At 38.7% G+C, this 16,618-nt stretch overlaps 1 protein-coding gene across 2 annotated transcripts in view; it reads left to right on the top strand.

The window, feature by feature from the left end:
• Abcb11 (ATP binding cassette subfamily B member 11) overlaps positions 1 to 16,618 on the top strand; it is an 86,834-nt gene that overhangs the window by 13,847 nt on the left and 56,369 nt on the right. For both annotated transcript variants that reach the window (XM_036185502.1, XM_036185503.1), the window contains 5 exons: positions 612 to 663; positions 1,399 to 1,637; positions 10,014 to 10,101; positions 11,195 to 11,328; positions 13,669 to 13,840. In XM_036185502.1, coding sequence (XP_036041395.1) covers positions 612 to 663; positions 1,399 to 1,637; positions 10,014 to 10,101; positions 11,195 to 11,328; positions 13,669 to 13,840 — 685 coding nt within the window. The remainder of the gene's footprint in view (positions 1 to 611; positions 664 to 1,398; positions 1,638 to 10,013; positions 10,102 to 11,194; positions 11,329 to 13,668; positions 13,841 to 16,618) is intronic.

The following is a 16,618-nucleotide window of genomic DNA, read 5'->3' as shown; positions in this document are numbered from 1 at the left end:
CCCCAAGGCAACTTTATTAACATACAAATAAAATCACATTTCAGTACAAATAAAATATCACTATATTTCCCCTTTTCTAATAAAAAGAAAAAAAGGAAAAAAGTTATAACTAATATAAGAAAAACTATATATAAAAGTACAATAACTATATACCATATATACAAACAATAAATACCTAAACAATGTCTAGTACATTTGCATTTGACAAATTCAGATAAAAACTCTATTATATAATATATTAACAATGTCTAGTCCAGTAACATTTGGTGAACTCAGCCAAAAAAATTTTTGTTACTTATCCTATTTAGAATAAGTAGTTCCTTTTAAAAAGTTGATTCAGTAGTCTACCTTTTGTCATTTTTATATCTTCCCCTTTTTCTTTTTACTGTAGATTCAATGATCTACCCACTTATCCTATTATTTCTTTATCTTTTTTCTCAGGGTAGTAGGTTCATGTGTACAGACTACATTAAAATACTGGCTTTGGCCAGAATTTCCCAGCCAGAGGGGAAATTCTTTCTTATTAAAGAATGACCCAGGAAGTACTGAGTAGGGAGAATTTCTCACCAATTTTGGCAAAAAGACATTTAAATACCTGTTTTTCTCCTCAGGTCACAAGAAGAAAAGAAAGGTGAAGACATTCAAGTTGGCTTCTTTAAACTGGTAATACAGCCATGCTGATTTATTTGGATGATTTTGCAACTGTGAGTTAGTTGCACACTGGAGAAAGTACCAATTCCTTAGTCATCTTGGCCGATGACTCTAGTCATTAGCCATGCAGTCATGAGCTTTACCTGTATAGTAACATGCTGATAGTGATTAGAAATTCAATGCCCACAAATCATGTTTAGTATCAGCAAAGCCATTTGGAATAGAATCAGTGGACTCAAAATTATAATTTGAATAAGAAAAACCATCACAATAACTCCCAAAGCAATTGATCATATATAGCCATTCTTGTGGGAAGTCTTTAGACATTCCATTGCTTGGGGATTTGCCCCAAATTTGTGTAGGATGGAGGTATTTCAAAGCAAGAATCTGCCCATTGTCCAGATGGTTCTGAGCTGAGAGCCAACTTATTGCCTTGTTGAATGCTCACACAGAATATCTACCTGGTAATGAATGGCATCTATGATGGTGACTTGCAAGGCAGTGAAGTTAGCTCCCAACCTGAGGAGAATAGATTCAAAGATTTGGATGTAATGCAAGAGTCTAATGTTTTAGACAACTGATGGATAATACTTCTACATAATTGGTATGAAGACAATTGCTCAACCCTGACTCCCACAAGCACCTGGTGTTGAATGCTACTTATCAAACTCTAAGTGAAATGAAATAGGCCTCTTACCTCCCCTGCTTTTCATACATAGATAATCTCTGAACCCTTTGTTTTTCAAGTTTCGATTTTCTTCATCGGTTGACACTTGGCTGATGTTAATGGGAAGTCTGTGTGCATTGCTCCATGGAATGGCCCAGCCAGTCATACTTCTTATTTTTGGTATAATGATAGATGTTTTTATTGAGTATGACATTGAAAGACAAGAACTCGAGATTCCAGGAAAAGTGTGTATAAATAACACCATTGTGTGGATCAACAGCTCCTTCAACCAGAACATGACAAATGGAACACGCTGTGGGTAGGCTATTTCCCTTTTTCTTTTTGTTATATCTTAAATTATAATTCAAAACATCCAAAGACAATATTGACTGAGTGAAATAGCATCTAATAGAATCGAACAGAGAAACAAACCCATGTTGATAGAAATTCTTTAACTTTGAAGCTATTTCTGTCTTTCCAGGTCTCAAAATATCAGCAGACATTGCTGGTCAAATACTACAGAAACAGTTAATCATTTGGTTTTCTATAAGCCTGAACATGACACTGTCCATACTTATCGCCACTAAGGAGATAATTGTATTCCTCTTGAGTCTCCTAGACAAAAGCTCCTTCCTCACTAGCCCTTTTTTGCCTCTTAGCTTTGTGCCCTCTCCATGTGCCCATTCTCCATAGGAGTCAATAGCTGTAGCCATCATTTAAGTTTCTGTAGAAGAGTGGTTGGTACTGTGACAAGAAGGTGGCCCTGAAGAAGTAACCAGAATGCAGACTAGCACAGTCTCTGAGATATGCCCAACAGACCACTTTGTAATCAGCGAGTCTGTAGTATGTATGTGTCAACTCACTGTTGTGGCATGGGCGTTGGACCTGCCTTGTTCTGCCTCAGATGCAGAACAAGTTTATTGGCATGTATGAATCCCTATGCTCAGGTTCATGAGTCAAAGGAAGGACAAATTCTTCCCAGAAAGGAACTTGGGATGGCTTCCTCAAATAACATTTTGTTTCTAAAATTAATTTTTGAAAATGTTGACAGGGTTGATTTAAAGTATGGGTCTCTCTAAATCATTGAAATTCCTCCATAATGTCATCTACTTTGAGGGTTTTTCATTCCTTCAATCAAAAGGCTTTGAATGTCAATTAAGTAACATGAACTTGTAGAAGCATCAAGAACACATTGTCCTGTGAGTCACATTTTTATTTTTGCAGAGCTTTGATCTAGTCAGACAGACAGTCATTCATTCATTCAATGATCATTCTTAAAATATTAGTTATAAAGTAGTGGTGCTAGAAGATGAAAAAGCACAAAATTCTATGCAATGTGTAGAATATCCTTTAAAAATTAAGTAGAGGCTGGGGAGATCACTTATTGGGTAGTGCTCTCTATGTAAACATGAGGACCTGAGTTCAGATCCCTGGCACCCACATAAAAATCAGGAATGACACATTAAGTTGAGGTAGTACTAAGCTCCTCCCCTTGTACTAAGGCTTGGCAAAGCATCCCAGTATAAGGAGTAGGTTCCCGAAAGTCAGCCAGAGTGTTAGGGACAGGCCTGGCTCCCACCACCAGCAGTCCCAGAAGTAGAGGGAAACTTGTCCCTTTCTGAACAGAAACAGAGAAAGAATGGATTGGGAAGAGGGTAAGGGGAGGTGGGCAGAGGGGATGGGAGGGGAGAAGGGAGGGGAAACTGTGGTCGGGATGTAAAATAAATGAACAAATTTAATTAATAATAATAATGATGATATGATATAATAATAATAATAAATATTTTAAAAATTCAGGAATGACAGTGTCTGCATCTATAACCCCAGAGGTGAATGAAAGGACAGGAAGAGACAAAAGGTCCCCAAAGCTTGCTGGCCAGTCAGCCTGGTCAGTCAATGAGCTCTGGGGGTTGGTGAGAGACCCTGCCTCAAAAATAAGTTGAAAATGTATGTGTGCATCACTCACACACATATGAACATATAGACTTGCATATATTGCACATACACATTTTACAAGGCAAATTTAAAAGTTAGCAAGCCAACTCATTGGAAATAAGTTTGCTGGTATCTGAATTTGTATGTTTCTCTAAGCTTGCAAGGATATTTTCTTCTGAGAGACTCAGCAGTTCCTATAAAGAGATTTCAATGAGTCCTTTAAAGCTCTCCATTTCTCTTGGAGGGCAGAAATGAACTACTTTTTTGAGAATGATACCACCATAGCCATGGATAACACTGGGCCACCAAATCATGAAAATAAATGTTAGGTCAAAATGCAAGACATTTCCAGCACATCAGCTGCCTATAGAGATTTGTTAGGTGAATTGAAGAAGGAACCTAGCTTTGATGTTTACACCACAGGCATGGATAATCAAGGAATTTCCTGTCGCCACCACCACTCACTGGTTCATCTTACCAGGCCTTATACCTGGAATCAATAAATGTTGCAAACTGGAGCTTTCAGAAGAACGTTGACCTCAGCTGAATTCCCATGATACAAGTATTTAATTGACTATTTGATGATAAAGTATAATAAAAAGACAAAGCATTAAGAATTGTCATTTATCTTTCCCTTTTAAAATAATCATATGGGTAACCTAGAACGGTTTAAGGTATACCTTTCTTAGATTGTTCCTTTACCAGGAACTCTTTGACAAGTTAAATCTTTCATTATGAGTTGTTATAGTCATCACTGTGAGTACTATTTATCTTTTGTTGGGTAAGAACATTTTGAAAATGCAGTTGGGTGTATCCCAGAATAAGGGAGAGAACATTTCTTAAATGCCTTCTCAGCTACCTAACACTTTCAAGATCCTTTCTCAGAAAAACTCATTGTTAAGGATACACTATTGCATAATATAGCATAATAGACGTGTTGCTCTGGTATCTGTAAAACAAGGCAATAACTTTAGGGAAGTACATATGCAGCCAGTGGCCTGAGCTGTTTCTGAACATTTGCTATCTTGAATTTTACATACTTCTTTATTGGGTGGGATGGCAAAGCTATTACAAGTAGTTCTTTGTCAGCAACACTGATAAGGGTTAAAGACTATCAGGTCTCCCAGTTACCAGAATTTCTGCTCAAAATAGTAAAACAAAACAGTGAAAGAAAGAAATCTGATGAGTGAGAAAATATCACAGTGTAATTTTCTTTTTCTTTTTTCGCATTAGAGTCTAAAAAAGATAGAAGTCATAGAATCTTTTTAACTTAATCATAGAAGAGATATTCTGTAACTTCTGGCATATTCTTTTGGCCACATAGACCCTGGTACAGTTTGGGAAGCACTATCTATATGAGGCTGAGGATATTGGGTGATGGAAATCTTTGCAGCCCTGTGACAGCTACCACCACTGGAACCCTGTTATCTCACCTGCCCCACATAGGGATGCACTCAGTAGAAGTCTGAGGCCGAATCTTCAGTCAGATTTCAGCCTGTTTTCTTGATAATGTGCACTGAATGTGTGCATACAAGAACAACTTTCAAATTTGATACTTAAGGCCGTATATTTCTTCAAAACAACTTTATTTTAAAACAGTTACTGTACCATAAATCCATCCACTTAAAATGTGCCCTGGAGGGGTTTGTTTTGTTTTGTTTTTTTCTTTTTTTTTCTTTTTCTTTTTCTTTCTTTTTTTTTTTTTTTTTTTTGTATTCTCAGAGTTCTTTATCCACCACTTCAACCAGTGTCAGGACATTTTCATTTGCAACAAGAAGGAAAAAAGAAAATGTACTACTTAACTATTGCTCCCCAGCTTCCCATCTGTTATATGTCTGCAACAGTAATTGATTTGTTGTGTCTGTGTATTAGCTTTTTCTTGAGATGTCATAGAAATGGACTCGAATCTTAAAGAGTCTTATTAATAAAATCAAACTCAGAGCCAGGTACGGGGTGAATGCTGGAAGATCAGAGAAGCAGAACAAGCCACAGCTACCTCACCTTGCCAGTTCCTCAGCTGATCCTGTTTCCTCAGATTGAAAGCCTCTGAGTCCTCATCCAGAATGGCTCACAGCTGAACTGCTGCTAGAAGCCTAGAAGCTTAACCAGCCAAATGCTTCTAGTTTCTGGTCTTTACACCTTATATATCTTTCTCTTTCTGCCATTACTCCCTGGGAATAAAGGCTCACTTTCTGGGATTAAAGGCGTGAATTGTCATGCTTGGCTGTATCCTTGAACAGATGGATCTCTGCCTCTGGAGTGCTAGGATTAAAGGCATGTGCTACCACTGCCTATCCTCTATGTTTAATATTATGGCTGTTTTGTCTCTGACCCCAGATAAGTTTATTTGGGTGCACAATATTTCAGGGAATACAATACCACCACATTCATGCAACATGTGAACTTTTAAAGACTGGCTTTTCAAAAAACAGCATCATGTTTTTGAAGTTTCCCATGTTGTAGCATGAATCAGTATTTTATTTCTTTTTATTTATGAATATTTTGCTATATGGTTATGTTTTATTTCATTGGTGGTAATTTGTTTTTTTCCCTGCCTTTTTGCTATTATAGATAATGCTGTTTTTGACATTTGTGTACAATTTTTTTTTTTTTTTTTTTTTGTGTGTGTGTGTGTGTGTGTGTGTGTGTATGGATGTATGACTTCATTTCTTGTAGTTACATAGCTCAGAACAGAGTTCTGAGATCACTCACATGTAATGCTTTGAGGAACTGTCAGGCTATTTTCCAAGTGTCTGTAACATTTGCATTCTTCCTAATGGTGTATGAGATTATAATTTTTCTACACCTTCACTAACAATTGTTAATTATTATCTTTATTTTGAAAGTGGTTATAGTAGGTTTAGTGACTCCCTGTGATGTCTGGGTCCTAGCCCCTGTAACCTATGAATGTTACCTTAGATGGAAAAAGGGTCTAAGCAGGTATGACTAAATTAAGGATCTAGGCTGGGCCTGGTGGCACATGCCTGTAATCCCAGCACTTGGGAGGCTGAGGTTGGAGGATTGCTGTAAGTTCAAAGCCATTTGGTCTTCATGAGATTCCACCTCAACCTCCTTCTAATACACACACACACACACAAATAAAATAAAATAAAATAAAATAAAATAAAATAAAATAAAATAAAATAAAATAAAATAGATTCAGAATTTGGGGGTGGGAAAGGGTATACAGGTGTTTTTAATAGAAGAAAACAGCAAGACTTGACTATTGGGAGGAGAGGTAAGGTGACAGGAGGAAGTTGGGACCAGGTTGTCAAGTCCAGTGAATGTCAACACATTCCAGTAGCAGAAGAAGCAAGCGAGATTCTGCTGTAGAACCGTTGGACATAGTTTGTGGTACCACTTTCTTTACACAATGATGTAGGTCCAGGGAAGCTTTCAGACTTCTGGTCTTTAGAAGGAGTTGAGTCACCAAGTTTGTGGGACTCTGTTATGGCAGCAACAGGAAACTCATATGATTCCCATCCTAGTGACTGAAGTAGTATCTCACTGTCATCGTGACACTCACCCACATGACACTGGACATCTTTCTGTTTTATTTTCTTAATTTTTTCCTGTCTAATTGCTCTGAGCCAATCTCCCCACATAGTGTTTAGTAGGAGCTGTGAAAGTGTGCACCTTTGCCTTTGTCAGACTTGAAGGTGAAGTCCTTCACCATTGAGAATGGTGCTAGCTGTAGGTTTTCACAAGTGCCTTTTATCCTATTGAGGGAATTGCCTTCTCTTCCTGGTTTGAGGGATTTTTAGTCACTAAGGGGTGTTGAGTTTTGTCAAAAACTTCTGTATTAAGGAGAACATATGGGTTTGGGTAATATTCATATGGCCTATATTACTGACTGACTTTTATATGCTGAATCACCAGGAATACCTTGTACTTAGTAATGATGTGTGATCCTGTTAATATGATCCAAGAATGAATTTGTTAGCATTCAGTTGAAGATGTGTGTGTGTGTGTGTGTGTGTATACATGCTAGTGTTTGTGAACTTGGGTATGCAGATATGTATGGAGACCAAAGGTCATCATTAGATGTTTTCAATAATCATTATCCACCTTATTTTATTAATGTTTTAAAATTAATTCATGATTTGACAGTTTCAGACATGTATATAATACATTCTGGGCACACCCATCCCTCCACCCTCAATTATCCTTCTCATTGTTTTTGCTTTGGGACCCACTGGGTTTAACCAGGGCCATCTATGTGAGCACAGGTATCTGCTTGGGACACTGAGAACTCACTAGCTTTTTCATTTGGGTTTGGATCTTTCACTGAACCCAGAGTTTAACTTACATAGTCTGCTAGATGGTTGACCAGAAAGCCCCAAAGGTCCTGTCTCCGCCTTCCTGGTGCTGGGGCTGCAGATGCATGCTGTGTGGCCAGCTTTTACAGGAATGGAGGGGATCACATTCAGGTTCTTGTGCTTATGTGGCAAATGCGTTATCAACTGAGCATTTCTTCAGCCTCCTGGGTGTTAAGGATTACTGTGACTATATTCATTAGACATATCAGTGTGCATGCACTTTTTGATTTTTTTTTTTTTTTTGTATTCTTTTGGAATCAGGTAACAATGGACTCATAGAGTAAATTTGAAAGTGTTTCTGGCAAGTCTACTTTTTTCAAGCTTTAAAGTAAATGATATTGATGTTCAACTATTTGGTAAAATTGATCAGTGAAGCCATCTAGTCTTTCCCTTGCTGAGTGGTTCTGATTATTGATTCAGTCTCTTTGCTGGATGTAGATCTGTTCTGATGATTTATTCCTTTGATAACATTTTGAATTGATACATTAAAATTGCATGTATATTTTTGTACAAGGATTTTTGACACATGTATATGTTGTGGGGTGGCTAAATTACCCTAATTAACATGTATATCATTGTCTATACTTTTTGTTATGAGCACACTAGCCCTCCTTCAGCGTTCTCACTTATACGAATACACAGTTACTAACGGTAATTGTGCTACACAATAGAACTCTTACACTTGCTCCCTTTGCTACCAAATTTTCTTCTTTTTCTTTCTTTCTTTTTTTTTTTCTCGAGACAGGGTTTCTCTGTGTAGCTTTGCGCCTTTCTTGGAACTCACTCTGTAGCCCAGGCTGGCCTCGAACTCACAGAAATCTGCCTGGCTCTGCCTCCCGAGTGCTGGGATTAAAGGCGTGCACCGCCACCACCGCCTGGCACTACCAAATTTTCTATCTTTTGACAAAAATCTGGTTTCCTCACTCCCAGTTCCTGGATACCACCATGTTATTCTTTCCTGTGGGCTCTACTTTTTTTAGACTCTCTGTATGAGTGAGATTGCATGATGTCACTTCCTGTGCCTGGCTTGTTTCATGTCACAAAATGGCTTCCAGCTGATAGGGTGTCCTCTTCTTTTTGAAGCCTGAAAAGTATTCTATTGTGTATATATGATATATTTTCTTCATTGAGGAACTGTCGGACCTTATTTTGATCACAATATAGGTGAGATTATCTTAAAATACGTATCGAAAAACAAAAGAACTAGAACTAAATTTATTAGAAAGAAAATAAACCTACCCAATTTCAACATTATTGTAGCTATAGCAATAAGGACTGTGGTGTCGGTGGAGGACAGACAGTATTCAGAAATCTGTTCACAAAAATAAGTACGTCTATTATTTTTTTAAATAAGGATGTAAAGAAATTCAGTGGAGGAAAGATAACTTCTTATTATGTGATATCAAGGCAACTAGGGAGTTGGTGGGGAATAAAAGTAAGAACTGTAAGAAAGTGAACTCAAGAGATCCATTGACTTAGATAGTTTTTAAACTATCAATTTTCGTCGCTGTATATGAGATCACTTTCATGTTCTAGGCTAGACTTGAAATCCGAAACACAGCACACAAAAGAGAAAATGGTCCTGTCTATTAAAGGCAAACTCAGGTCACCCGGGGAAAGTGACAGCTGAAATCAAGCAGGATGGGCACATGTGCACTGATGAGCCTCTTCTCTCCCCTTTCCTAAATAACCGGAATCCCTTTGGGTTCTCTCTCTCCTATCAACAAATATGCTAATTCTCACATTACAAAAACCCCTTAGTTCCTGAAAACAGTTTCAGAGTGTTGTTTCCTCCTTTGCCTGGTTCTGCCAATCCAAGTCCTTCTGTCACAGTGTCACGGCAGTGAGAATTTCTCAGGGATCCCTGCCATTATTTCGTCTTCAACTCAAGAACTAATCCTAGTGAGAGAAAGCTTCAGCTGTAGTCAGGAGGAAGCTCCCGCTAATGGGAGGCCTTTCCCTCCCCCATAGGAATATGACAAACACATTTTAAAATACCACTCTGGGATGGAGATGATGAAAAGTTGGCTTACCTTCCTAGAGGTGTGAACAGGAGGCTCTTGATTGACAGCTCCTTCTCTCTAGAATTATCTTTCCAGGAAGCCCAACTGGCGGTTAAAACCTTTCTGTGCATGTGAATGAGCAAAATGGGCAAGGTGAATCCCTTTGGGTTCTCTCTCTTCTAGAAACTGCCATGTGTTATTGCATCTTTGTGTAAGAAAATGAAGAGGGTGAGCATATTTGTGGTGTGATTGGTACTATAAACTCTATTTGGGGATTTGACTGGATCATTCACAGTCCAATACTGATGAAGCACAATGCCTTTCTCCTATTTAAGAGAAATGTCTAATAAATTTGTGTTAAAGTCCTCTAAACCTACCAATGCAACCTTTGATAGCTGGATCCTACTTGGAAATTTCAGCATTTTCCCTCTTTTTAAGGTTGGTGGACTTTGAAAGTGAAATGGTCAAGTACTCTGGCATCTACGCAGGAATGGGTTTGGCTGTGCTAATCCTAGGATACATTCAGGTTAGTCTCACCTCCCTTTTACTTACAGACCAACAGTTGGCCTCACAGACACCATGATGAAACTGAAAATGTTGCTTTTAGCTTTTTAGCCATTCAGAAGCCCTAAGAATCACAGTCCTGCTTATGAAGGATGAGTCATAGCTTAGGGAAACAGAGGAGCCATTCCCAGCCATGCGCTGCCTCCCTGACCTCCCCTATCTGCCCTGCTCTTCTCAGCCCAGGAGTGAAGAGCTGATGTCTATCTGTAGGCTGCAGCTGAGTAGCATGGAGAAAGCCAGGCGTTAAGAGATTAAGAAAGCAAAGAGTGTATTCCTTTTTTCTCTTTCTTTGCTGAGGTCTAACCAAATAACATTCCAGTCCCAATTCTGTAATTCTGAATCAGATTTTCTAGTCTTAAGTGATCGAAGGGTTTAAGGTTACTTAAATTTATTAAAGAAGAAAAGTATTTCCATGTTTTGCCACCTTCACTTATTGAAGGGTTCCAGCTAACATTAATTGTAAAGAGAAACTTTACATTTCTCCTACTGTGGCTCCAGTTTTCATGACGCCTATTTTTTAGGTTTTTTTGTTTTTTTGTTTTTTTTAATTAGGGGAAATCTATCAGAAATGAGATTCCCTGCTTGGATCATGATTTTTGGCTTATATTGTCCCCAAATCATTTTTTGAGCACTATGCATGGATGCCTAGAGGTGTTTATCCACAAGGAGAAAGCTGAGAAGCGCTGTGCACAATGAACGGATGTAGAGTATCTGTGTCTCAGTGTGGATGCCGAGAACCTGTTTCTCTTGATGTAGACAGCGAAACTCAATAGGCGAAATTCAAAGACGATAGCCTGTCTACCTGCCAGAACTGGAGTCCAAGCCGGATCTCTGGTCACCCCCGCAAATGTTCAGCTTACCTCCCCATTAGTAGGGGGTGTCAGAGCTTATTATACCTTAGTCCCCAAGAAGAGGCACTTTGTGAATGACATCCCTCTTCTTTTCAGCTGCTCCCAACCATAACCATAGGGAGTGTCATTTGTCAGAAACAGGAGAAAGAATAAACAAATGTGCTTAACGCTGCAATGTTAAAGACACCTTTGTCCCACTTCCAGATAAGATTTTGGGTCATCACTGGGGCACGTCAAATAAGGAAAATGAGGAAAATTTACTTTCAGAGAATAATGAGAATGGAAATTGGATGGTTTGACTGCACATCTGTGGGAGAGCTGAATTCAAGATTCTCTGAGTAAGTAGCTGGTAAAACTATGCTATAATGTATCATTTTGATTTAAATTAAAAAAAAAAACACCTTATGGTTATAAGTACTTGTTAGCCCAGCAGGTGAAAGGTGTAGGGAAAATAATCAGCAGTTCAAGGCCACTGTTGTCTATACAGGGTATTCAAGGCTAGCCTGGGCTATATGACAGCTTGGTTTAAAAATTATCAAGTAAATAAACAAATAAATAAATAAAATTAGACTTTCATAGGTGTGGCATTTTCAAAGATAATAGCTTACAATACAGTTACTAAAATGGGCAGCATGTTACGGCTCTATAGATCATTGGTCAAATATTAGACATTTATATTACAGGAGAGAGTTTAGATCTATGACGTTATTTGACGTAAGGTAACCTGAGAGATGGCTATGACAGCCTACATACATGTGGAAAAATGAACTTGGAAGTAATTATTTTGCTATGTCCATGGAGGCACAGAAACAAACCCAAAAATAAATTCTAAAGATAGCTTAAGAAAGTTAAAAACAATAACAACAACAAAAACAAAATAATAAACGAACAACAGTCTCTAAAACAGCTTGCAAAAGTCTGGAAGTGTACTCTGGAGATGAGGCAGGCATCTCCAGATGATGGATGCTTAGTAACTTGAGACTCTGTTCAGTTTGGGCTATACATACCCTCCCTTGGCAGTCTAGCTCTTAACACACACACACACACACACACACACACACACACACACACACACACCTCTGAACAATGCACCTAGCAACCCTGAACCCCCTATCTGTATCGACTACATGTACAGATCTTTCTGAACAATTGGTTAAGTTTCTCCTTTCCTAACAACCATCAAACTTGGGTGGTTTCTAGACAGTCTGTCTAGGTATGAAGAAAAGAAGGACCTGATGTGCCTTTGAGAACCTGCTCAGTAAAGCCAAACTGTCCTTGGGTAAACTTTAGGGAAGCTCCTCTGTTTGCTACCTTATGCCTATGTGTAACTGGCATGCATGTGAGTCAAGTCAGATGCATTATAGGAAGAGACATGCGTAGTAGGAAGACTAAACAATGCTCTCGTCTATCAATAAAAATAGGGAACCATCCAAACCGTGCCCCTTAGTAACCAGCCCCTCTTTTTTTAGATCTCATAAAAATAGACCCCAGGCCATGTGACATGGGGCCCCTGAGAACTCTCAACTATTGGCAGTGGCCTGCTATCAATCTCGACAGCATATTCTCTATACTTTGTACTATCATTTAAGTCTGAATAAAACTATCTTGCTTCTTTTGCAAATTTATGTGAGACCTTATTTTCAGTTCTCTGGATAAGAGGCTAAGAACCTGGAAACACCTGGTTCAGATCTGTCTGCTACTAACAAAAACAGGGGAGAATGGAAATTTGGGCCTCTAGAGTTCCAAGCTTACTTTCTCTTTATTTTCTATGACCATCAACAGATGCTTGACATCACTAGAATACAACAGTTAACGTCTAGATAATGTCTTGGGTTCCTTCTTGCTATTAAATATCAACTCCTATTTGCTCCATCTAGACAAGAGATTAAGGGAATGCTCTCAGGCTTATGAGTTTAGTGCAATTATATTCCACCAACATTCTGGAATACTTCCTATCCCTGCTCTGAAGCTCTGGAGTAACTAGAAGCCTGGGAGGAGGCATAAGATGAGCAAGCAAAGTAACACATGTTGGGTGCTCATCCCACTGAGTATTTGTTGTTCTACATGCTTGCACATATTAATTAGTTTGATTCTCATTAATGAACATTAAGGTGAGTTCTGCTATTATTATCTTTTTATAGATGAGGAAGCTGATGCACAAAAATTGAATAATTTTCCCAAGAAGAGCTTGTATTCAAATTCAGAGTGTGGTCCCACAGCCTGTGTTCTTAGCCACTAGTTTTTAATGCCTACAAATAGAATGTAATAAAAACAGACAAAGTTATAGACAGATAGACAGACACACACATATATGTACACACATATGAGACAGATATAGAGAAAGACATATATAGACAGACAGACAAGCAGATGGACATATACAGATTAATTATTTTGCTATGGAGACAGGGAGGCAGTATGAGTTTTTCCCGGTGGTGATCCAGAGTTTCGGAATCCACGCCAGCTCGAAAATTAAGACACACACAGCTGACTATAAGGAGAGCGGTTATAATGTTCCAAGGTGTGAGAAATTTTCAAAGGTTTGGGAAGTAGTCCTCACTTCTCATTAAAGAGCAACAGTGGACAGAGACATAAGAGAAAGAGGGAGTGAACTGCTTCAACAAACACTTGAACTGACGGAATTCAGTTGTATTGCTCTGCCTCTCTCTTGCTTCTAGTGATGTTAACAAAATCAATGAAGCCATTGCCGATCAGATGGCCCTTTTCATTCAGCGTGCTGTGACAGCCATCTGTGGGTTCCTGGTAGGGCTCTTCAGGGGCTGGAAACTGACCTTGGTTATTTTTTCTGTCAGCCCTCTCATTGGGATCGGAGCAGCCATCATAGGTCTGGTAAGAATGTTTTTATTTTGCTCCATGGGAAGATTTACATTTGCAGTTTGGCAAAAGGCCAAAACATGCTTGGGTTCTTTCCCCAAGTGTTGTCAATGTGATTATACTATACTGATTTCTAATGTGTGGTTATTCCTTAGTATTAAATAATGCTCCACAGATTACGAATTCATGATGTTTTAGTAAAATTATTATTTGGCTACCAGCAATCTACTGCATTTATTAAGCATCTGCTATTTTCTCAGGTGCTTTTAAGGGGTTTCACACTCAGTATCTCTCATTCTTACTCAGAAGGAAAGTGCTAACACCATTTAGGATTGAATAAATGGAGCACAGAGAAGCAAAGGGTGCTATCTAGGACTTCACAGCTAGAAGTTTGAGGGTGTCTGATGCTGAATCCCACCTGGTCTCCTGCAGCCTGTTTCTGCCCCTGCTCATATGCTCAAAATGATAAAACAAGTACACACAGGTCAGCACTAAATACTCCAAAAAGATTGGTGCCTCTGCAGCTCTGCCTCCAGTCCTCCTGAGCAGTTTCAGGGGCGGGGTCTGTGGACTCATCCTGAGTGTCTGTTCCTCACTTCCGTAATCCAGACCCAAGTGTAGGAATAGGGTCACTGCAGTTAAAAGGCTTCCCTGGTTTGAGGAATTATTATTATTTTTTTAATCTATAGAACACATTAGAAAATCTTTAGATCACAGGTCGTGGTATGAGGCATGCTGAGAGTTTACTATAAATAGAACTCAAAGGGAACTCTCAAGCAATACTTAGACATCATTGAAGAGCAGCTGTCAATCACTATAGTGACAGTTTCTAGTAAAGCCCTCACACAGCTACTGATGACACTCATATTTCCCGGGCAATATAAGAAAGGGCTGAAAGTGACCGGAGCAAAGAGCTCACTTCACAAAGCCCTCTGCCACGACTTCTCACAAGGAAAGCTGCCTGAAGAATAGCACATTTAACCCTTCAGAACTTCAGTTCCATCGTCCTTAATACAGGGATAACAGCCTAAGTCATGTGATAATTCGGGGCACCATCCATGGTATGTATATGTTAAGTAGAGTGCCTGGCACAAAAACCTATGGTTAAAGAGATATTTCATTATTTTTAAAAACCCACAAGACCTTGCAAGCTTTACAACTGGCTTTCCTACAAACCTCATTCCTGACTTGCTCCAGAGAACCTCAAATTCCACTGAAGACCCTGATGGGCTCTGAAAAATTTTGTTCAGCTTTTATTTTTTTTCTGTACTATTTTTTCTTCACACCTGTGATAAACTGATACCCACACCCCGGTGGGTCACACTCTGTGTTTTCACCCTGTAGAGATGGAATGGTTGCCCAGTCACTGCGTTTTCAACCAGACTTCACAGTACAGTTTCTTCTGTCACCTAATTGCCTAGAGGTCTAGCTTCTTGATTTGGAATGTTCTAGCTCTGCACCTACTTCCCTTTGCAGACATGTCTATGCCTGACTGTCCTGTAAAATGGATACCAGCAACTTCGTTGCATTAAGTCAAAGATAGGACACACACACACACACACACACACACACACACACACACACATACACACACACACACACACACATGCACATACACACACATGCACACACACATATGTACATACACACAGAGAGAAGTGATGGGCAACATATGACACACTAACACTGCTTTTGGCTTTTGTATGTTTTTGTCACACCTTTCTCTTTAGGATGAAAAACACAAGCAACTGTCAGATATTATAAAATATATGTTTCTTAAACTCCCAATGTGTTTTATTATTAAGCAATGTGACTTTATAATAAAATTGATACCATTCATAATTCTTTAATGCTCTTACTACTATGCAAAAATGTATTTTATTTTAGGAATACATTAGGTAAAGATGGGGCAAAAGCTGTAATGCCATCCATTGAGCTTGAATGTAAGTAAATGTCAATGTAGGTGAAAACAGTCTTTTCAATTTACAGATTTTAGAAAATGTGGACTGAGGAAATAATAAACATATTATTAAAGTTATCTTTATTGATTTTTTATTTTAGAACTCTGTATAATATTTTGCTAGTGACAGCTCTCCCAAAAGTCTAGGGGAAATCCTGTTAGAATATACACTTTCATTATCTGAGTGCTGTATATATTTTAGTTTTCTGAGTTAGGTGAGTTTCCACAATATTAACTTTCCCCCTTGTTTCTTATTGTTGCCTGGTTGGTTTTGCTTCTGACAGGGTCTCTTGTGTCTCAGACTGGCTTTGAACTCATTGTGCAGATGGGGCTGACCTTGAATTCCAAATTCTCCTGCTTCCACTTTGCACGTGCTATGATTACAGGCATATGTCGCCATGCCCAGCTACTTTTCACCAGGACTCAGTCCAAATCCACTTTTAGAAAAATGACTTTTTAAAAACTACTAAACGCAGTTATCTTTCTCTTTTGTAAAAGTTAAAAATCTAGTGAACACTTCATATTTGAGTCAAAATATTTACTTGATGCTTTCCCCTTTGGAATCACCCCTGCAATGCAGGGTTGCTATGTATTGTGATTCTGTCATTTCGGCTCTGGACAACCATGTGCCCATATAGGCCTCCAGTCTTTGCCTCTGATGTTTGTAAGTTCCACAGTGGCTTCTCTCCAACAGCAATGGAATACATCATAGTTTGACTTAGGAACCTTATGAGCATAACAACCTAAACACTAGTTTTACCAGACTTGAGGGCACTTAACTTTGTGAGAACACTTTCATTGAGATAGATTTTTAATGTCGTTTTGGTGTATCA

This window comes from Onychomys torridus, chromosome 4 (assembly GCF_903995425.1).
Source record: "Onychomys torridus chromosome 4, mOncTor1.1, whole genome shotgun sequence".
In the NCBI taxonomy this organism is placed as follows: domain Eukaryota; kingdom Metazoa; phylum Chordata; class Mammalia; order Rodentia; family Cricetidae; genus Onychomys; species Onychomys torridus.
This window is presented reverse-complemented; position numbering and strand designations above follow the sequence as displayed.